Source organism: Amia ocellicauda, chromosome 22 (assembly GCF_036373705.1).
Source record: "Amia ocellicauda isolate fAmiCal2 chromosome 22, fAmiCal2.hap1, whole genome shotgun sequence".
In the NCBI taxonomy this organism is placed as follows: domain Eukaryota; kingdom Metazoa; phylum Chordata; class Actinopteri; order Amiiformes; family Amiidae; genus Amia; species Amia ocellicauda.
Genome location: NC_089871.1, coordinates 2,437,860 through 2,460,316, shown reverse-complemented (window position 1 = coordinate 2,460,316; position 22,457 = coordinate 2,437,860). Strand labels below are relative to the sequence as shown.

Genomic DNA, 22,457 nt, shown 5'->3' with positions numbered 1-22,457 from the left:
CAGCATCTGGGGGGCTTTGCGACTAGTAGGTATAGCTTGATACGCCAGTCTTGCCAAGTTCAATTTGATGCTTGATGTTCTTGTATATCAAGGTGTCTGCTGGTCTTTGGCATCTTTTGGAAATGCGTTCCGTAATAACACTGCTGCAGCAGGACAGCCTGGTCATTAAATCTCAGCAGCTGGAGTCGTCTGCTGTCCACAATATATCACGAGACCCGCTGGGGGTCACAAAACCCTAACACATGAACTCTGGCACCATCCATCACACCCAGGGGGACGCCGGCTCCATGATTGTTTGGTAGTAAAGTGCAAGAGCAACCCCTGAAGGCAGTGCAGTCCCAAGGTGGCTGTATTTCAGTCCTTCATCTCCATACATAAGATAAACTGCGAGAAGCAACATCACAGCCAGTCACCCGAGACTTTGAGCTGCCGAGTGGAGCGTTTGTCACTGGGGAGTTTTGTGGGGGAAGCTGCACAAACGGCAAGAAACACAGTGGCTCTCGAGACGCGCGGTTCCCGGTGTTTCCGAGGCAGCTTGCAAAAGCATAATCGGTTCAGACCGGAGCAGCGTTTGAACAGAGCGTGCGTTGGCGAGTTCGGCTGCTGATCACACATCCCAGCCCCAGCCCCTGATCTGCGTTCATTCAGTGAGGGAATTGAATTCATTGAAGAGGGGGAAACGCTGTGAATCAGTGTGGAATATCAAGGGTACACACTCGGCATGTGCATTCAATAGGATGTGAAATTCATGTAATCATGCATTATGTAAGGTAACTTTTAAACTGAAAAAATAATGTAGTGAGAATCTTCTCTGAAAGCTTTAAAGCATAGGTTAGACATGTAAACTCTTCCCTTCCCAACTCGAGAGTCACCAACAGCAGACATCGCTTACTATAGGTCGATGAGAGTCTCTGTACGAAATGCACATTAACTGATATTTCTTAAGCTGTAGCACAAGCGTCTCCTGTGCCTTTCGTGTATTCAGTGCAGACTGATGAAAACAAACATCTTCCTGTGTGACCCTGGAAATCATCTGAAAAAAATGCACGGTCTGGAAGGCCAACTTATACTCTTGCCCTGGACCTTGAGATGTCTTGTTCAAAGAGGTCATGCGAATTCATAAAACTCTGGAATCGAGAGAGACTCCTTCACAGTCTGCCAGATCGCCCCACAGTTGCCAAATCAGCTCCAAGTTCATGCAGGAAGACCATTAATATATCACATTGCCATTCGAGTGAAGGCAGGCAGGACAGGGTTAAGCAGCTGGCGTGTTTTCCACAGAGCTGGCCGTGATGGAGGCAGGTGTTAACAACAGTCAGGGCTTAAGAAAACTACCCCTTGAAGACCACAACAGTCCCGGGCAGACATGCAGGCAAACTCGAAGGCGATGACAAGATCTAACCCCGAGCTTGCCCCTGGGAGCTGTAACTCTCGGGCCGCGTCCAGGTGCTGAGAGCCGGTGACGCCGACTCTACCTCCCCATCTCCCGCCCCCGCCAGGTGCTGCCCACTGAGATCTGAGGGTTTCTGGGAGATCGGAGAAGGCCGGTAACTTAAGAGTGTCCCACCTGTGCCCCCCACCCTCCCCCGGCCTCTTAACCTTGCTAGTGATATCGGCTGAACCAGCAACAGTTAAAGCGGAACCTGAGCTGCCTACAAAGACGTAGCTGCCCGGGAAGCCTGGCCGAGAATCAATTGAAGACCATCCCCTCTGTTCCTCTCATCTCTTCTCTCCTCCCTGGTTTCACACAGTGGGAGGGGGTTTCGGGTTTCTGCGCCAAACCACCCAAATCGGAGCCGCCATCATTTGAACTCAATCTGTACAAGTTAGGCTGTTTTCCTGGTCTCTAAAGGTCCGATCAGCTGAAAAACATGGATGTGACAGTAGGCTAGGAGGTCCAAGGTTGAAGCATCAGGACTGGTCATCGGGAAGCTCCCTGTTCTAGCCCTGATCCTCAGTAAATCCCCCCCCAGTCTGAGCTACTGTGCTGGACCTCTCTGTGTCCAGTCCGGGAAGTGATTCTATAGCTTTACTCAGCAAGTCCGTTCGAAAAACAGAACAAAACTAAATAGAAACATGAATCATGCAGGACCAGGACTGCAAAACCCCTCCGCCCATTTGCAACAGATGTTTAGGCCTTCAATCCAGTAAGCTTTTCAAGATGTGAGCACCTAAACTACATCCGCCTCCAATACGTTCTGCTAACCCTGACCAGAGCAATCAGTGGGAAGAAAAAGAAAAAAAGAAATTAATAAAAACAAACGAGCATTTGGGTTGTGAAATCTAAGGGTGTTGAAAGATCAGGGAGGGCACAGTCCATGTCTCAAAATCCCTCCCCTGCCAAACGTGTTGAAGATACAGAGACAGTTTCCACACTTAAAAAAACTGACAGACATGTATGTCAGCTCCGTGTTCTTGAGCGACTCTGCCAGGATGGAGACAAAAATCATGCCTTTCTGTACAAATGATTAACAGAACCAGGTGGGGATCTCAGGGCTGTAGTTCTCCTCTGCCAGGCAACAGCCCAAACGAATCCTGACTCATGAAACCCGATCCCAGAGCCGGACTGCGCTTACTGCACCGCTTACAGTAAACACTGCGGATTGCCCACAGCGCATTCTTCAGAAGGTGAGTGTGTGTGCGTGTGTGTGCATACGCGAGTCTGTGATGATGGTGGAGATTCACGAGCGTCAGCGCAGTGGAACAGCTGCGCCGCGGGGAGTCCGGCAGGTCAGCACACCCCTGCTGTGAGAGTGGAAGGGAAACAGGAAGGCTGTTCCACTGACTGAACAGTCACCCCTCCACCTCCCCCAGCACACAGAACGCTTTTGTTTCAGAATTATCAGTTTGTATTTGTGTTGATATGTCAGTATTCCGGGGTACAGACCCTGCACCCGCCTCCTCCCGGCAGGATCCTGGCTTATAAATTAAAGAACAGGTGCTTTAAAATACTCTGACCACATGCACTGAACTGAATGATTGCACTACACTGGAACAGAGGTGGTTTTGGGTTTGTGTCCTGGGAAGGCCCGAACAGAAAGCAGCGTGAAATTGTGTTTGACAGACAGAGCCACTCGGAGAAGTGAATGGTAAGGCCCCCCACCCCCATCCTCCCAACACTCACCTCCCCAGCAACGAAAAACAGGAGTGGCGTCTCCTCCTCCTTGGCCTTGTACTTCGCAATAATCTTCTCTGCGATTGGCTGGATGAGCTCCTTGGCCGGCTCAAGCTCCCCCTCTTCCTCAGTGTCTGGAAAAGAGCGAGAGTTCAATATAATTGCTCCCCACATAAAGATCACTGCCACATACTGGAGTTTGATGCCAGACAAAAAGGGTCACAGTTGCCCAACAAGAGCAGGATACCCTAGCCGACTCACCACCCAACTACCACAACACTCAATTGTTGTCAATTGCAGGCTGCCACTTGGGAACTCCTGGTCCCGGCCAGCTATGAAACAAGCCGTATTGATTATACAACCCAACTGAGGCTCTGCTACATCAAAAATAAAGCATGTATCACAAAAGGTCATCCATCTCTCCAAAGTGACTAGGCTCTTCAGGGGAGAGCAATAACACAAGTGAACATCAAGGCACAAAAGCCCGTGGAAGATGTGTTCAATAAGCTGTAAGGGCTAACACAGAAAAAACAGCATCAGGTCATATTTTAACTGGAGGCAGAGTAAGTCTAGGAACTCACACTGCAGGCAACCTGTTACATAAAAAGCAAAAGACAAAAAAATTATAGAAGTTATAAAAGGCCAAGAAATCCTGGCAATTGAGTATCAATCCATCCAATCAATTTTTATTTAGTATAGTGCCCTTCACAGTGTAGCACCTTACAGATTGAAAACAGAAACTAAAAAAAATAAATAAACCATAAAATAAACCATTAAGCACAGTGGAGAGGATGGCAGATTGTTATAGGAGAAAATAAATCTCTGGGGGGTCCACGGCTTAAGGCCTAGGCCTAATGGTTGCCTAATTCTCAGATACAGCTGCAAGAAGATCAGAAAGCTCTTAAACACTACACTTAAATCACACTCTCGCAGGAATAGGAGGCAGCCGTGTGGCAGATAATCCTGTGTGCGCGGTGCCTTCAATGTGCCGCATCCTGGCCTCGTCATCGGTATTTCACTCCTCAGTGCACTGTGCCGTATCAGACCCTTTTCTTTGCTCCGCCGCCCTGCCCACGACTCACCGACAAACAGCACCAGGCAGGGCCCCTCGTTCAGCTGCACGGCGTTGGACTCGCTCAGCTCCAGCACGGGCCGTGGGTGCCAGGGGAAGTGGCGGCACTCGGGGTCGTTCAGCACCTCTACCCGGCCCTGCCGCGTGACCACCCGGCCCTCGGAGTCCAGCAGGATCAGAGTGGGGATACCTGGGGAAGGGGAGGGGGACGGAGTGCATTAAAACCAGATCGGAAAACGGAGGCCGGGACACAGTCAGGGAGTTCAGATCTGAAGGCATCTCTGCGGTGAGTTTGTTTTGATGTAAACTGCATTGCTGCACTGTTGTAACGGCATAAACTAAGTCTTCCTGGATAAGAGCGTCTGCCAAGAAATAAATATGATTATTATTATATAATATATATATATATATATATATATATATATATATATATATATATATATAAATATGATGACTTATTATTAATAGGTGAGACTTCAAACCTATTAGCGGCAAACAGCAGGGGGTGCAGATATGAAGATGCTTAGGATAAAAGCACAACTAATTAATTAATCGCAGCCTACAGCATCACAGCTTGCGTTTCCCAGGGCATCATGGCGGAGTGCTGCCGAGGGACTAGTGGCAGAATCACAAGCTGGAAGGCAGGAGGCTCTCTCTCGCCATAGCAGGGACGGTATGCACCAAGAGTGGTGGGTGCAGGGGGCAAGCTGCTTGAGTCACAGTGTGAATTGCCACATCACCAGGGATTGAGTACTGAAGAGGAGGTTTGGGGAGGATCAGGGATAATTTGGCTGCAGACCAGGGGTGCCAGGGACTGGAGCCGAAGAGGGCCGCAGAATCTTGGGAAGCTCATTCCGTCTGTGCCCCTCACTCGAGCAAAGGAATGACATACTCTAGATGATCTCTGGGATTATAGGCACCAGGATATGACAGACAGGAAAGATATGCCTAATGACCTAACATCACCTATAACTTTACCATATTGTTTTTGTTTCTACCGTTTCTATTCTTTAGCCTCGCAAATCCCCTGTTCCACTCTCTGCCACCCCACTCACCTGATGTCAGCTCAGCTATTTCTTTGAACACCAACAAAATACCTGGAGACACTGTATCGTCACACCTTGCCTGGGCCCATTTCCCTTCCTCTGTTATAGAAACTATAGAGTGGGTCATAACACCTGCACTCGCCACGTCCGTCAGCAGTGTTTATTTTCCCTTCAGTGAAACGATCCGAGCCGCGGACAGTTCACAGGGCCCTTGATGTGACCTGTCGCTTTCAGAGACCGCCACTCCCAGGTGGAAATCAAAGCTGCCACTTTCTTCTTTCCATTCCTTTGTTTTTTCTTTCCTTCCCTTCCACCCCCTCCGCCCTCTTCCCTTGCGATAATGATCTGCAGCAATTTGGTTTTAAAAAGTCCTTATCAGTAACAGACACGCTGTGGTGTATGTTTAATCAGTGGGAGCAGTGCTATATTGAATGGCAGGGCCGACAGAGGAAAAAGAGAGGGGGTAGGGCAGGAGTACAGACTCGTCCCGAATGCATTCCATACATTCTTGGCAGGAGAGAGGGCCGGGATTCGGAGCAGTACAGCTACCACTCTCCACACGTGGCTGGGCCATGGAGAAACACGGAGCACCAGCCAGCCCTCATATCCACTTTCAGTAGCCGAGTTAGGGGCTTAATTCGTTAAGTTACCAGCAAGTGAAACTCATACTCCATACTAAGTTTCACACATCACTTTAACACAGCGTTCAGGGCTCACATTTCACAGTTTATCCGGTGATTTGTGCCGGGAGATCGGCGAGGTTCTACTGATCTCATGTGAAGGCTTTGAGCAGGCTAGCGTGTCCAGGGTCTCCTTCAGCAACAGAGCCGAAACCGTAACTGTTCAGACACAGCTTTCGTAAGTGGGCGTCCAGAGCAGTGGCAGAGCACGATGGGAAAGCGTACCTTGTATTCCGTACAGCCGGTTGAGCCGCGATCGCCGACCCTCGTCTGCGTAGGGGATGGCCAGCCAGGGCATCTCACTGAAGTACTGTTTGAAGGAATCTTCTGATCTGCAAGCGTTACAGCGAGATATAACATCAGAAGAGACAAATAGATGGTCTAAATAGTTCGCACATTTAATGCCATTTGTTAATTAGATGGAGGAAGTGCTTTCAGATTTAACAGGGGCATATAGGTAGCTAATGATCTGAAAAGGGGATGGAATGTATGCGCGTGTGTGTGTGTGTGTGTGTGTGAGGGTTGTTCTCACCTGTCAGCGCTGACAAACACGATCTCAAACTTCTGCCCCGCCTCCTTCACCGTGCGGTACGACTCCACCAGCACCCGCGTCAGGCTGCGGCACGGTGGGCACTGCCAACACACAGGGGGCACATTAACACCACCACTACACCAGGAGTTACACCAATGCATCTGCGTATGCGTTTGAGATTAATGTATGTTTGGTAATATACTTTATACACACACACACACACATACAAAGACATCTGAAGTTGTATTACAAACGGATCAGACAGTCCAGGCTAATCCCCTCCAGCTCGCTTTGTTCTTGATTAGCATGAAGCCGAGAATTCAAGCTCTCTCTGGCGGGTAGATTAGGGGGTCAGGGGCTCTCGCATGTTTCCAGGGTGTAATGGTACTGCGACAAATTCACCCAAACCACCCCAGAAACCTCAGCCGAGCTTCAGTTTCATTCTTGATTCGATTCCTTTTCTTCCTGATCATTGAATCACGCAAAAAGAAAAGCCACATGAAGCCTCTCAAAGCTCGAGCATTCAAATAAATAAGACCCTTTTATTTATTATTTATTTATGGTGCTGTTGTGTTTAGTTTCTTCTTCCAAGGTTTTTTCACAGGCGGACAAAATTTCATAACGTCTTGTACTGGCCTGTTTTTTTCTTCTTTCTTTTCTCTCCCCCCTTCCCCGCAGGATTATTAGCCTCAATGAAGCGAGCCAGCCAACAAACTGCCAACTTTACAGCGCCTTGCATGTAACCCGCTCTGAGCAGGCAGCAGGCTGATGTGGAAACCCGATCCAGAGCTGCATTTCCAAGAAAGAGAGACTGACGAATACCAGGGCCGGGAGTTGTGCTCCCACCGCACTGCGTTTTCATCCATCTCCGTTCTCCCTGAAGCTGCAGACCCCTCATAGACGGGCAGGGCTGCTCCTCTCCAGATGCATTACATGCATGTTCCTGTTGTGCCAACAGTCGTCCTTCGAGTGACTAATTAAAATAGGAAACGCTAAAGTTCAAGGCCTTTCCATATTTGTCCGGATGTGCTTGCCATACCGCTCTGAGGGGAAACTGAAGCCCGCCGTGCTTTGAACAGTGCCTGCTTCCACCGAAACTAAATTGGAAAACACTGAATGCAGACATAATGATACTAATTTATGATGAGGTTTGTTTTCTTTGGTTTCCTTCTCTGGCCATGTTCGCGTGTTCAGTGCTGCCCTGCTTTACGTGGTTTTGTAATGATTTGGAAAAGCGTTCCAATAGCAACCCACATGACAACAGCAGGGCTATGAGAACAACGCCATCCTTAACAATTACAGCTAGACCTAAACTGGACAAAACTTTTAAGGACTGGTCTATGTTACACGACTGTTGTAATTCAGCTGTAGCCATTTCAATTGGACACCTAAAGCTTGACTACTGGCACAACTGAAATGTGCATTTAAACACAGCCTTACAGATATACATATGCACAGTACAAACGGTCTCTCGACTTCTTCTTGATTCATGGTCATGTTGACAAAGTTAGGAAGCTCAAACAAAGAGTTCAAACACTAACTGTAGTGCTTGGGTTAAAATTGACCAAATCCTTAAAGCTACTGCCAAAGTCAACCCACTAGACTACATCCAGCTCAAAAGTGAGGGCCTAATGTCAGTCAAAAGGTCTGTAAATAGAAGAAGCGTCTTGATACAGAGTAGTAGGGGTCTGCAAGACAGCCTGCAACTGAGTACAAGCAGCCAAGCTTCTCTCCGTTTCCCATTCCCTGGCGCTGGCTGGTAACTGAGCTGGGCTGGCTCCAGTCCCCAGTCTTGGCTGGAGCAGGGACAGGAGGACTCAACACGTCACTAAATCAGTCGCTCCCTGAGAGAACCGACTGTGCTGGGAATCCCTTGCCTCCAATGGGGTGTGTGCATCAGTCTGTGGGTACCTCCAGCTCCTCCGTTACTCCCAGTGCTGATGGACACTCCGCCTCTTACAGCGTCACGCAGCGAAGTAACGTCGCACCCTTTGTCCATCGTGTCGCCACAAGCAGCGAATAAATCGTCCGCTCCATCATTAGAGAGTCACCGTTTCTCAAGCAGGGCGTGAAGCAACCTCTCCAACTCAGTTACAAAAGAAGACCATGGTGTCTCTGGAGACGCAACACTCCAACATGGCGGACCCAGTGAAACCCCCAGGTCTCACGAGCTCCCTGAACTGAGCTGGTCTCCATTCCCGGCCACGCCGTAGCTGGTAAGAACTGGGAGAATTTAGGGTGGGGGTTGGGGTGGAGGGTGCACAACTGTCCGAGGGCCACCGGGGGACAGTGTGGGTAGAAGTCAAGGTATATGAAAACAGGGGGACGTATAAAAGTTATCACATTGAATATCTAGAGGCCCCCTTGTGGTTGTGCTGCTCCTCTGAGGTCTGGGTCACCAGGTTGTCACTCACCCAGTGTGCGGAGAAGTACACCCCGACGTAGGAGCCCTCCAGCGCACTGCTGTCTGTTGCCTGGCCGTTGTTCCTGAGCAGCGGCCCCGACACCACCTCCGCAAAGGGCTTGGGCCCCCAGGGGAACTCCAGTCCTGGGACAGAGAGCAAACATGGGCAACAATCATCACTGCACTCAACACATGGAGAGAGAGAGAGAGAAACACCCTCAAAGAGAGACCCTCCAGTAGTTAGCAACTCATACCTTAATGCGTCTTAACTTAGATTCCCATATAAATTATTAAAATATATAAAAATACTAAAGCATTGGAAAGGAGGCTTTAAGGATTTTGCCAGTCATACCACAGTTTTTTCTACATACTTCGCACTCACAGCACGTCATTGGCGTTCCATGGCATTTCCTCTGAATTATTATTATTTTTGTGATTATTTTGTTTACTGTAATTATAAGACCCATCCTCTGGAATGAATGTCAGGGCATTTCGTCAAATCTGCCCAGAGCAATGCACTGGATTTGTGCCCCCCCAATCCCCTGCGGTCTCCCTGCCGCGCGCCTCTGCCGACACGCACAGTACAAGCTTTGGAAAGATTAATCTATCTGCTGTAGCACATATCTAGGAAGCAGCCAGAGCCTAATGAATCATGCAAATAGTATTGTATTACTTGGCTGAATTGGAATTTGTTGAGTGTACATTTAGCTGTGATTTATGCGTTACAAAAAAAAAAAAAAAAGCCACTGTGTACAGTTTGCTTCTATTCAGGAATACACACACAATCATAATTATAGCGTCACCAGGAACTGTAGACAGAAAACCAAGGCTGTAGCAAAGTGTGCTACGGTAAAGGGGAAGCAGTAAAAAAGGCAAATAAAACGCTTGGCTATGTTGTTAAAAGTGTAGCATTTAAAACACGAGACGTTGTTAAAACTCTACACTGCACTCGTTAGACCTCATCTGGAGAACTGCATTCATTTCTGGGCACCGCACGATGAGTGGTATAGCGCCGCCCTGGAGGCAGTGCGGAGGAGAGCGACGAGACCAGCATTGCATTCGGACATTTACATCTCTTCAGCCAGGTATTCAATTTGATGAAGGGTATCGTCCAGAGGACACTCTTCCAGATCAACAAAGACGAGGATTTGGTGACACACAACCCAAGAACAGAAAACAGGAGGCACTTCTTCACACAGAGGGCTGTGGCAGTCTGGAATTAACTACCCCGTTATTATCCATTTAAAATGAAATTGTAACACTTCATTTGTTTTAATGGCATTTCTACCTTAGCTACTCCCATGAATCTGCTATAGTATTACACTGGGACTTACTGTAACCCCAAGAACAGAGATCAAATCTAATGATCTTGTTGTGTCACTAGTTACCCTCCTCAAGGGAAGATATTCGGTATATTTCCCTACAGTGAGATGTATGTGTAGGTCTGGGTGTATGAACAGGGCCTGTAGTAAACTCCCAGCTTGAGGCACAGGCAGACAAAAAGAAAACTGAAAAACCAGAATAAGTAACAAACGAATAAAGAAAAGTGACAAAATAAGAATCAAATGAAAAACAAAAAGTTGGGAGAAAAAGGACAAAAAGCAAAAACATGTTGGAATAGATGCCTTATTCTCCCTTGTTGCGTCTGTTTACAGTGCAAGCATATCATCATTTAATTAGAAACCTCTGCTGTAAAATACTAACAGCACCTCCGTTGTGCTTTCTTGAGAGAGAGTGAATACATTCTCATCCAAAGTTGTAATTTATTCAAATCCTACCCTAGCACTGATTTCAACATTTCCAGATGAAATATTTCATTTTCCCAGCCTTTCTCCACCTTTCAATAGTATACAACGTTAAAGGGTGTTAAAAGATTTTGTATGTGAAATGATACGCTCAGGCCTCCTGCTTTGTAATCACTGCAAGCCCGGTCCTGCGGATCTGTAGCTGCAGATTCTCAGGGAGAAAACATCTGGCGGAGGAGCCTGGAGGAACAGCGTCCCTGGCTCTGACAGTCCTGTGATCGAGGCTTCATCAGCTTCGGGAGCAGGAAGTCATGATCTTTAACGTGTGATCCGTGTTTCTCAACAATCATGTTCCACACGACTAAGACCGGCTTGAGACATCAATTCCTGAACCCCGTGTCACAAATCAGCTGGGGAATGACCAAAGCTACACATGACAAGAACCTTTTTGTTTTCACAGCACTGCAGTGTTAAGTGCGGAAACAGGAAAAGTGTGGGGGGGTAATTCTTAGCTGAAACCAGGAAGAATCAGGGTATGAAAGCCATGCTCACCTTTGGGGTCATCTCTCACCACCAGCAGCCCATTCCGGCACACCACCTTGCCCGTGGCAGCGTCCACAAACACCAGGGAAGGGATACTGGTCACCTTGTACTTATTCCACAGCTTCATCTGTGGAGAGGGGGGGAGAGAAGGACAGAGCGTGAATGCACAGGAAACTGAAGGACAGAGGAGCACACCTGCAGGAGAAACCCAATATTCATTCATTCACCTTGCAGACACCTGTGTCCAGAGTGACTTGCAATAAAAGTCTCAAAGTGTACAATGCACTACACATACCTGGGAAAACAGTCTGCTACAATGCAGCAGCAGATACAATTACAGCAATCGACATGGAAGAATAGGAGCAAAACTGAACAGGGAGAGCCCAATATGTATCAAATGGAACTGGTGATACTGCACTGTAGGACATTTTTACAGGCATGGATCTCTCATAATGGACCCCAGGATTATGAGAGACATACAATCAAGTGATTTATATACATTAGCAGCGGCCTTTGAGACTGAAAGGTCATTGAATCAGACAGGCAGATTGAGCAGGTATTCGCTCGTATACTCTCGCTCGCTCACCCTATCGCTCTCCTCCCAACCACATGAAAATGTTGAATTCAACAGCTCTGCCTCAGAGTCATTTAGCAGGAGATGGGACGATACCACAATTAATCCGCTTTAGAATGGGGGGAAGGGTAGGGGGGTGGGTTTAAACTGCATGACGTTTCTGCAGACACCAAGACGCAGAGAAGAGTGATGTCTTGCCGAGATAAGAGATCTGATCGTGCCCGAGATTCTTACAGAGCATGCTGGGAAATGGGTTGGATGCAACCGTTAACATGAATGTTAGAAACCAGAGCTGGCTCTGTGGCAAGTCCAAAAATCACATTTTCCAGCGACTGCCAAAAGACCAAATCTAGCATTCATTATAGTGCAGCAATAGCAATACATTATACTCCATATTGCCACAAGCATTGGCCCAGAAACAAGTACCAGAAGACAGCTGTTCACAATGCTTTTAATAAGGACGTAGTACTGCTGTAATGCTTTTCCTAGTCAGTCAAAGGAATAATGTACCATTATCCCACAGTGCAGTTGCAGAGAGAGTTGTTTTTTTTGCCCTCTGATCTGAGTTGATAGTATGTTACAGGAGCCCTCACCAACTTCTATCTTTGCTGGCCGTACCGACAACCGAACTGTCCTTTTATCACAAAATGCACTGGTGGTCACAGTTCTGGTGAAGGGAGACGTCCCATATTAGATATAAAGTAGTATTTCAGACCGTCATACATCTACACCATCCAGTTGGTCCCTAACAATCATGTGGTTTCGTTAAATCCCTCAGCAAACTCTAATTACAACCCCTATTCTGCTTTCTCTTTCTGCCGAAATGCCCTCAATGCATTTGCTGAAGGCGAAGAGGAGTTTGCGCTGTTGCTTGATTCCAGTTTAAAGAGAGGGACTCTGCGGAGGGAGCTTCTGAGAGAATATCTGAGCGTGGTAGCATCTTTTGTAAGAACACAGCATAAAGCAATAATAAATGAAGGGGGAAATAAATAAATAAATAAATATAATACAAAAAATACATTTGACAAAGGCTTTTTGCTCGTCGCTCCAAGGCCCAATTTCTGTGGGCGTTCTTTTCATGCTCTTGTCGGGACAAACGTGTAAATAATTCACAGAGGAACAGGCGGAGCGCAGGGGGAGAGATCACTGCTACAGACGCGTCGGACTGCTGTTTGAGAAGTATGATGGCACAGCTGTCGGTTTCAAACACTCCAAATATCTACCATTTGCTGTAGGACACTCGGTTACAAAATGCAAGAGTGTCTTACAGAACATCCACATTTCTACCCAAAAACAGCAATCGAATCTAGAGACTGATGGGCAATCCTGAAATAAGACGAGAATCAGAATCCTGCCATGCTGTATCTTTGCGACTAACCGATATCTAACTGAATGGGCTATCTGTAGGTCTGTCCGATTGTCTGTTAGTCAGATCCCTTTGCTACAATGGCAGAATGTTCACCGCTAGATAGAGCGAGCTCTGAGAGGGTGGGGAGACAAGCTACCCAAGCCAGGAGCTAAAATTCAAGATGGCATGGGTCCGAGTCCCAGTCAGACACCATGACATCACTCTGGAACCTGGCAACTTTACCACTTCTGTCCGTCTCAAAGTCTGGCTCAGAGAAAGAGAGAGAGAGACTGAAAGAAAAAACGAAAGAGAGAGAAAGTGTGAGTGGGGCCAAGACCAACTGGACTTGTTCACATCACTGTCCCTATTCCAACACAAATGCTCCAGGTTGCCACGGTCAACAATTACACCACACTTTTCAGTTAAGGTACCCTGAACAGCAGAACAGTCTTGCAAACTACAGCAATTTATATTTTATTGAATTTATTTTTTAGGTTTTCTTTTAATAATTATGCCGTACATATCAGGTTCCTCCTCTGGAAAGCTGAATGCTGGTGTGGTTTAAGTCCTGCTGCTTCTGGGCATGTTGTGTGTGTGTGTGTTTTTTTTTTTTTTTTTTTTAATTTAGTAAAGGTATTTGCCTCTATAATTTCCAGGAAAGCAAAGGATGAAAAGAGATGAAGGAGTGAAGTATAGGTCAGGCGAGGGAAGACGGGAGAGGGGAGACAGGAGGAGTTCCCTAGCCATTACTGAGGGTGAGACGCTTAATCCAGATGACTTGGAAAACTATCAACAAACAGGTCAGGTTACACAGCCCCAACCTCCCACCCACCCCCGCCTCCTACTAAAGGAACTCAATACAGGAGCTCTCAGCAGTAATGGTAAAACCAGACAGGTGTCTGGGGCCGTGCCATGTACAAAAACTCACTGTTTCTGGGGTTGGGAGTGAGGAATTCTGGGCATTATTAGAAAACGGCAAGGTCTGAAAAATAAATAAATAAATAAATAAATAAATAAAATATAGGCTTAGAGAATGTCAACCTGGTGTTTTAAAGCACCTTCAAATCTCAGGATGGAAAGCACTTTTTCATTTTTCTGATTATCACTGCTTTGTTGGTTGTATTGGCCACTTTTTTTTTTTATTTACATTTAAAATCGTGTGTCCATAGCAAAAATATCAGCACACCTTCCGAGACACAGGGGGCGCTCTTGCTTGGCCACCTCAAAGCCTACCGAGTCCTGGACCAATGGAGAGCGGCCACGGTTAGCCATGACGCACCCGGGCCTGGAACCAACACTGTCTGGACAACAGCACCCAAATTAGGCTTCAAGCAGAGTTCATTACCAGTGGAACCAGATGGGAGACCAGAACGGTATAAATCAGACTAGATCAGTTCCAGCACGGCTTGCTCTGTAACAACAACAATTGGATAAATGACTTCCAGCAACACAAAGGCAATTTGCAGACGTCTCTCTCCGTACAGCCAACGAAGAGAAACTCCTCCCACCTGAAAAATGTATACACTCTTACATTCCAGCTTGGCTGCAGCTGGGCCCACCATAAAACATATTTGCATACATTAAAACTGAGCTATCTAGATGATATCTTTATCCACGGCGACTTCAAAGGCATCAAAATCAAGAACCTGTAAAACTATGCAGTGAGAAAGTTACACAATGTAGAGCTTTCAAATGCACAATGTAGTCAGATGTACAACAGACCTCTGTAGGCCAAGATTCACAGCGTTTGGACCCACAATGCTTAAATGAGGAGCATGTGGAACTAAGAATGAGTTCTGAGCTTCTTCATTGGGCTGGGACTGGGCGGCAGTGCTGTAGTGTACTTGGGAACCCAGGATTCCCAGCTGTAAGACAGGGTATGGAGACCTACAGCCATGCAAGATGGCTACAAAGATGCACCATGTTGAATTCTCCAACACATCCCTCATTAAACACATTAAATATGACGGGAGGTATTAAGCAGTGTCAAGAATGTTAAAAGCCAGCATTTGCTTCCACTTAAAACAGCCCCAGATCCATTCTGACAGCACATGGAGTTTAAACTCCAAAGACATCACAATAGGATTTGCGCAAGAGTGTAAAAACTCTGCTCTGCACCCAGTAAGCCCCCAACCCAGATCCTCTCCAGCTCTCAGTGCATCCAACCACACACTTTGGGCAGCTCAACAATGCACTTTTCTATTTTGATGAGTGTACTTCTTTCAAAGGACTGTAAAAATATTTAGAAGAAAGTAAAACAGTCCCATTTGTAACGATTCGCCTCAGACCGCATTGCTTGCATAGTTCCTTTGAAGAGCTTTTCCTTGGCAGTGTAAACTACAGTCTGGCCTGAGAAACCTTCCCCCTAACGCACACAACTCTGCCTGCACAGACATGGGATCTACACAGAGCGAAGCAGCCTTCTTCACTAACACTAACATTACACAGATAAAGCAAAAATCGGGTGCATCCCATTGCCTGAGCTGTCAGATACTGGACCTCAAGCTGTTTACATTAGAAAAAAATCAAATTGAAAATGGGGGTTCTGGATTGGACAATTCATGTTCTGGTACCAATTCCACTGTAAAACCTGAGAACTTTACACCAGATATAGTGGTGACCAGAAGAAATGAAGGTCAAAGTTTACAGTGTCAGAATATATTCGGGAAAGTATGTTTACCTGGCAGAAAAAGTGTTCTAAAAAATATTATTTCATGATATTCCAGAACACTTGGAAGGACAAATTGGTTCCCTTTTCTTTGATAGCAGAATTCCACAGTTTCAGGACACAAGGGATAGCGAGTGTCCTGGGTTATTAGTCTGGGGATTTTGGGATTGGATTTCGGCACTTTTAAATTAAATATAGTAAGTACACCCCCCTGAGGGAGATAAACCAGTTAAGGCTGGGAAAAATAAACTGAAACTCATGTCTGTTTAGTGTCGAGCTGCTATTTTAGCTGGGGTTAAGAGAGTTAATGGTAATGTGATTATACTAGGTGGTCTGGGGTTGCTGTAGTGCGCAGATATATTCCTCACTTGCAGACGCACACCACACAAATGACACAGCTGACTTCCTGCCTCGATTAAAGACCAGCAGTATAGAATACACATACAGGGAGATTTATGTTATTCATCACGCCATTTCACTTACTCATACATTTTTTACAGTTCTTAAGCAACACATTTTAGTTTAAATTTGGTGCAGTTTAAATGACCAGACTGTGAATCAGGTACCAAACCACTCTGTTTCGTATCATAGTGTCCTGCTGTGTGACTGGCCGATTCAACACCTGTGCACCACATCCAGTTGACAGATCAGAGCCAGAAACAGCGTGGCTCTGACCAGTACACTCATTCATAATTTAGTTTTCCAATGTCTGCTTTGTTTTGGTTCTCTAACACAGCAGGCCTGTTTTCAGGGGTCCCGAATCAGGGAAAACTCCACACCGCCCCACTCTCTGGCTGTAATTGTTTTCATGCTCCAGTGTTATTGCACTTTAAGGACTGCGAGCCCCCCTGGGTTGAACTGCTGCAGCCCCTATAGTGCAGAGCAGCCTTGCAGCCCCTCGCACATCTGGTTCATTTTTTGTGATTATTCATCTAAACCCCCCTCCATGTCTGTCCGCCCTCCCCCCTGCATTTCCCCTCTCCCTCCTCCCTCTCCACTACAGATGAAATGATCCGCTCATTTCCCAAGTCTCTTCTTACGATAAGTGGCGGCCGAGCGGCACAGACGCACTCACAGAGAGAGACCGAAAGTCCTTGGGCCCACAGGAATTCGTCCTCCAGAATGCCATCCACCACTGCAAAAAATGATGTGCTCCCTCTATTACAACATAAACTAAGTCACCCTGGAGAAGGGTGTTTGCTAATAAATAAATTGTAGTAATAATCAGGGGATTTGATGCAGCTTGAGACCACTGGTGATCTCAACCTGCAGGTGCCCAAGACGCCACAGGGAGGTGCTGGTGTGCTTGCCCAGCTGACCTCTACCCATCCCTGTCCAGCAAAGTTTGGGCAACAGTGTGCCACTTGACTGTGGAGCTGAAGCCATGTAATCCTCCTCAGCACCAGCAGCTGGGGTTAGAACATCAGCGACAAACCAAAATCAGGCGGTTTCTAATTCAATTCCAAAGCAGCATGATTATTGTACGTCTGCATCCAAATGTTGACCCTCCTGTTTATAAAGCCACACAGGGGGAATAATCCATCATGAGCGGGACTGAGATGCAATTCCCAAAAACATTTTAATATGCTGGACTCTTCACGTCTTTACTATGGAGACGTGGCGATCTCCCTACAATTGCAAAATGGATGCATTTAATTACCACCCGTAAGTCATGCATGTATTCAACAGGTGGGAGGGAAGATCGGTAAATCGCAATCAGCTTGTATTCACTGGGGAGCGTTAATAATGGCAGCTGTAATGGGCGTCACTCATCTGCCCCACTTCTGTCTGCAAGTCACGGGGAACGCTGCGACGGGAACCATCTGAAACGCAGGCCGGGATGCACGCCCCTCTCTCTTCTATGGCCTCGCGTTCAGATAGATATTCAGCACACTTAGGCTGGCAATTACACCCCCCACCCTGGCTGTGCGAAATCCCACAGGCCATTTAAATTAAAACAAACAAAACAAAAAAGGGGATTTTGAAAATAAAGAAAGTACTATTACTTTCTTTATACAAATCCTGCAAACCCTTCTCTGCAGGGGATCCCCCGCCACCCTCACTTCCAACATTATGCATGTTATAGAAATCTCATATTTATCTTCTAAAATATTCATAGAGCTGCCACTGCTAGTGGAAGGCACCGCCGAGCACAGAACGAAATCGCTTTTTGCCATGTGGTCGTTCCCATGGAAACCGCCCCGCTCCCCGGTCAGGCCGTGTCACTGCAACGCTGCGGTGTCGCGCTAATAAAGCTGGGGGGGCGGGGGGGAATTAATGGTTTTGCAACAAATAGGTAGCGGGGAGCCAGGAGGGTAAGGCAGGGGGAGAGATCGGCTCAGCGGGTTTGTGCCGGAGCAGATAGATGGAATCTGGCTGCACGACCGGAGCCGGGATTCTGTGAAGTCCGTTTGGGTTTTGCTTTTATATCCTTTGCAGGAGACTGGAAGGACAATGCTGTGGTGTTGACAGGGTGCTGCTCATGGTGTCAGTGTCACAGGGAAGCAGGCAGACTGTGGCCACCCCAGGGCTCTCCTGCAAGGTCAAAGGGCACATCCACTGGGGGCGGAGAGAAAGAAATTGCCTTAACCCCGAGGGGCAGGAGTCTGTCCTGGCTCGGTTACCACAGACTGCCCTGCCACTGCAAATGTGAAGAGCGCAGCAACCCCCCACTCTTACAGTCAATTTAAAAGACATTCTATATATATATATATATATATATATATATATATATATATATATATATATATATATATATATGAGAGAGAGAGAGAGGTCAATGGTAAATTATGTATGGGGAAAAAACAATATATATATATCGTATGTTTTTTTTCCCCTTAATATACTAACCTTTGACCCCTTGTTTATCTTGGCCATCCAGATATAACCTCCAAGTGAATATCTTGATATTGAATATTTTCGGTGCTACTGGGGGATTGTGGCCATATTGATCATTCCTGCCATACGAAGTTGAATTAAAAACGTTTTTTTCACGTTCTGTTATAAAATGAAAAAGAAACTACCTAAAGGAACCTGTAAATCAGGTTCTTCACAGTCAGGAAGAACATCACTGCACCGCGTGCTGAAAAAAACAGCAGAGAGTATTGTCTGACTAGGGCTCTGAAATGTGTTTTACTGCTTTTTCTCCCTGCATGTGCAGATTGACTTACCTACGACATGAATTACGTGTAAAGTAAAACTGGCAAATAACCCATGATCGCTTTTGCCGAACATTTCCCTTGCCCTGCGCAGTCGGATGTTCCTCACCCCCTGGTAGTGCCACTGGGACGCCCACACACGCTGTACTGGCACAACATCAACAGGGCCTGCCTGGACTAAATGGGCACAAGGAGGCACTTCAGTTGGCCATCACCAGCTAACAATGGACCAGTCAGGGCCGCCACTTACTGCCCATGGAAAAACTCTCCGCGGCATCTGCCAAAAATAATTTCTATCTCTCAGTCTTTCACGAAAAGGTAATCTAATACAGTACAGAGAGGTTCTTGGCAGATGTCCTTAAAAGCTTCTAGATCGCCCCGCTCTTAAAATCCTCAAGACCCCCTCCAGGGCTGACTGTACTGGTCTCTCTCACTGCTGCTTCACTGCTGGGGGAATACACAACAAACCACTCACCGATCTCTGACACAAGGGTGAATTGTCAAATACAGCCCCTGGAGTAACCGAGATCTAGAGAAACGAGTCTGGTCACAATTCATGTGCCATTGTTTTCGCTTGGCCAGGATCGGTCACAGCAATAGATAACGGTCAGGAGAGAGGGACTATTGCACCCTTTCATTGCCAAAACTTAAAAACAAAATAGAAAAACAATAACAAAAAAAACACTTTTAGGGGGGTAATGAACATGCTTTTGTAGTTTTACTTTCATCGATTTATTCACACGTGTTCACAAGTAGCATAAAAATGAGCAACATTTGCATGAAAGGCACACAGTTTTGATTAAAGCAATGGCAAAAGATAATCTTTTAGAGCTTTATAGCTTAAGGATGTGGCCCTCGCTGACTTCCTATTACTGTCAGTGTGTTACTGATGAAGCTGTCCTCGGGGGGCAGGTCTGTCTCAGGCAAACCAAGAACAGGAACATAAATGTTTTGTGTTTTTAATACATGGCCATCAGTTAGCTTGATAAATAAAAAGATTCAATACCGGGGAATCTCAAACTGCTGTGTAAAAGAGTTAAAAGTCCCAGACTGTGTCCCTTATGGGGAGAATATACATTGGCCCAATCCCTCCCTCACCCCCCATCGCAGACCTTCACTTGACCCCTCACGGGGCACCTGGCGGGGGGGCGCTGTTGACAATCGTCTGGGAACGCCTAGGCCTGCACAGTGCCAGTGATATTTCATGTACAGGAAAGCCCTGCGGAGCTTGTGGGATGAGCACAATGATAAATAGACTGACTTGTATTTCCACAAGAGAGAGAGGTGTTCCTGTCAGATCTCCACTCTGTGAACAGCCCAGCCATTGAGGAGCTGCAGTTCAGTGTAGTGACTCTGGGGGGAGGGGGTACCATGATCGTGGAGTTTGATCCAATCCAACAATCATGTGATTTATGATGGCATCTACCATACACACCTATGACTCCTCAGAGCTGCTGCCCCATAGTGTTTAATGAGGTTTGGTGTCCTTTCATCGCTCACAAAAGGTCAAATCTTCTCGCACAGACATTAAAGACCTTGCCACTCCACACACCAGACCACACACAGCCCGGGCCAGCGCTGACCCACAGCTGGACGGGGACTTTTACAAGCCAGGAAGAGGAGCGAGTTACAGTTTGTGCCTGAGTGTCTTTATACACCAGGGAACGGGGGGGGGGGGGGAGTGAGTACTTGAGGATTTGAAGTGGTGTCTTTAGGTTACCATATGACTGTACTGCTACATACGATTTGCCAAGTATTCAAATCAAACAAAACAAAGAAAAAAAGTAGAAAACCTTTTTGGTGCAATTATGTGCAAAAATAAACAGAACAGCTTTGGAAAAACTACCCAGGACATCAAACGACGTAGAACACAGCCTTCAGACGACCTGCAGTTTAAAGAGTAATCGTTTGAAGCTCCAGGTGAAACGAAAGGGATTATTTACATTTTTAGGTAGCGTTCAATGTCTTAAATCGAGGAATCCGTCATTTATGATGGGGAGCTACCAGTCGAGTACTGCCCATGATCTCACTGACAAGAAAACAATGTATACGAGTTCACTTATTTATAGCTGAAGCACGCAAGCTATGAATCTTACCCAAGTCGGCCCTGCTCTACGCATCTGTGCAGAGCAGTGCAGTGCATGGCGGACATTCATAAATCTCAGTGACAAGCACTGGGGTTACAGTGCATAATAAGCCAATAAAGTCTAAGCACACAGAGGAAGCCCTGGGCAGCTCTCTTGGCACAGTAAAAACACACTCACAGTTCAGACCCAGAGGAGTTAAGAGAGGGGCTTGTGGGAAACTTCTCAGGATTGTCTATTCCCCTCGTGGGGCTGCATACTCTATAGAAGTTAGTTTGCATGGTTAATATACACATAAGAGGATGTGCAAGGAGTAGATAGATCTACAAAGCAAGGGGATTTGACACACAGGGAAGTTTAAGGAAGTACGTTTGGAGGAAGGAAATAATGGATAAAATAAATGCAATAGAGATGATGGTTGGGAGAATGTAGGAAAGGCCTCCATTAAGCATCAGACTGACTAAAGATGACAATCCTGCTGATGGCGATATAAATATATACACATTGCACAAAGGGAAAAGGCACACACACACGCACGTACACACGCATGGCACGTCCACGAAAACGTGTTTTTTCCATAACGTAACCATAACTGACTCCATGCCAGGTTTTAATGAATCTAAGCTGAGCAGATCACATGCCAGGTTGAGTACAGACTGACCCCATGGTACAGAAAGTTGCATTTCAAACCTTTTTAAAGGGATTTGTGAGAAGTGGGACATAAATCTGATCCTGTAAGTCAGGTATCGACAGAAAGAGAGAGAGGGGCAGTGCAGGGGTCTTGCTGCCGGAGGCACAATTTTAAGAAGAAAATGACGCCGGGCAACACAGCGGTCAGTGTCTGCATCCATTAAGTCTGTTTTCCTCTTCCTCACATTAAAGCTCCAACTCCCATCTGCTCGGACAGCTGGTAAAGTGGGGGGGGGGGGGGCAGTCAAAACTTTTTATAGGTGATCTAAACATCTAACACTGTTTAAAAGACTGGGAAAGAGCCCAGAAGTACCCCCCTGCACTAAAAATCACCTCTTAGCCATTACAGGTTCACCGTTTCCTGCGTGTTTGCACAGGGAATCAGTCCTGTTTTCCAGTATTTCTCATCACGCGCTTTTTGAAACGTCTGCACACACATTGGGTTTTCATTAGCCACTATATGCAGCTGCAGCTGACAGTCTGTTATTCGCTGGAAACAATGTTCTACAATGATTCGTTTTAACGTAATGAATATTGTTAATTGAACTTTACATATTTGATGATGGTATCTCTCCACAGTTTGCTGATCACTAATTCGGCATACCAAAAACTGTGAAGATGCCTGCTGAGCGAACGGAGTAAAGACTATTTAAGCATGGCGTGTGTAAATCTGAGCAGACAGGCGCTCCATAGGAATCAATGCTGAGGCGTTTGAAGTTTAAACTCTCCCAACGAAGTTCAACCAACTGGAACCTAGTTAAGAACTAATGGCAAATACAAAGAGGGCCACGGCAATAG

The 22,457-nt window shown here is 46.5% G+C and overlaps 1 protein-coding gene across 1 annotated transcript in view; it reads right to left on the bottom strand.

The window, feature by feature from the left end:
* nxn (nucleoredoxin) overlaps positions 1-22,457 on the bottom strand; it is a 62,382-nt gene that overhangs the window by 5,295 nt on the left and 34,630 nt on the right. Inside the window, exons 2-7 of the mRNA XM_066696368.1 lie at positions 11,147-11,264; positions 8,860-8,993; positions 6,446-6,546; positions 6,139-6,245; positions 4,198-4,377; positions 3,125-3,249 (exon numbers count right to left, since the gene is read on the bottom strand). Coding sequence (XP_066552465.1) covers positions 3,125-3,249; positions 4,198-4,377; positions 6,139-6,245; positions 6,446-6,546; positions 8,860-8,993; positions 11,147-11,264 — 765 coding nt within the window. The remainder of the gene's footprint in view (positions 1-3,124; positions 3,250-4,197; positions 4,378-6,138; positions 6,246-6,445; positions 6,547-8,859; positions 8,994-11,146; positions 11,265-22,457) is intronic.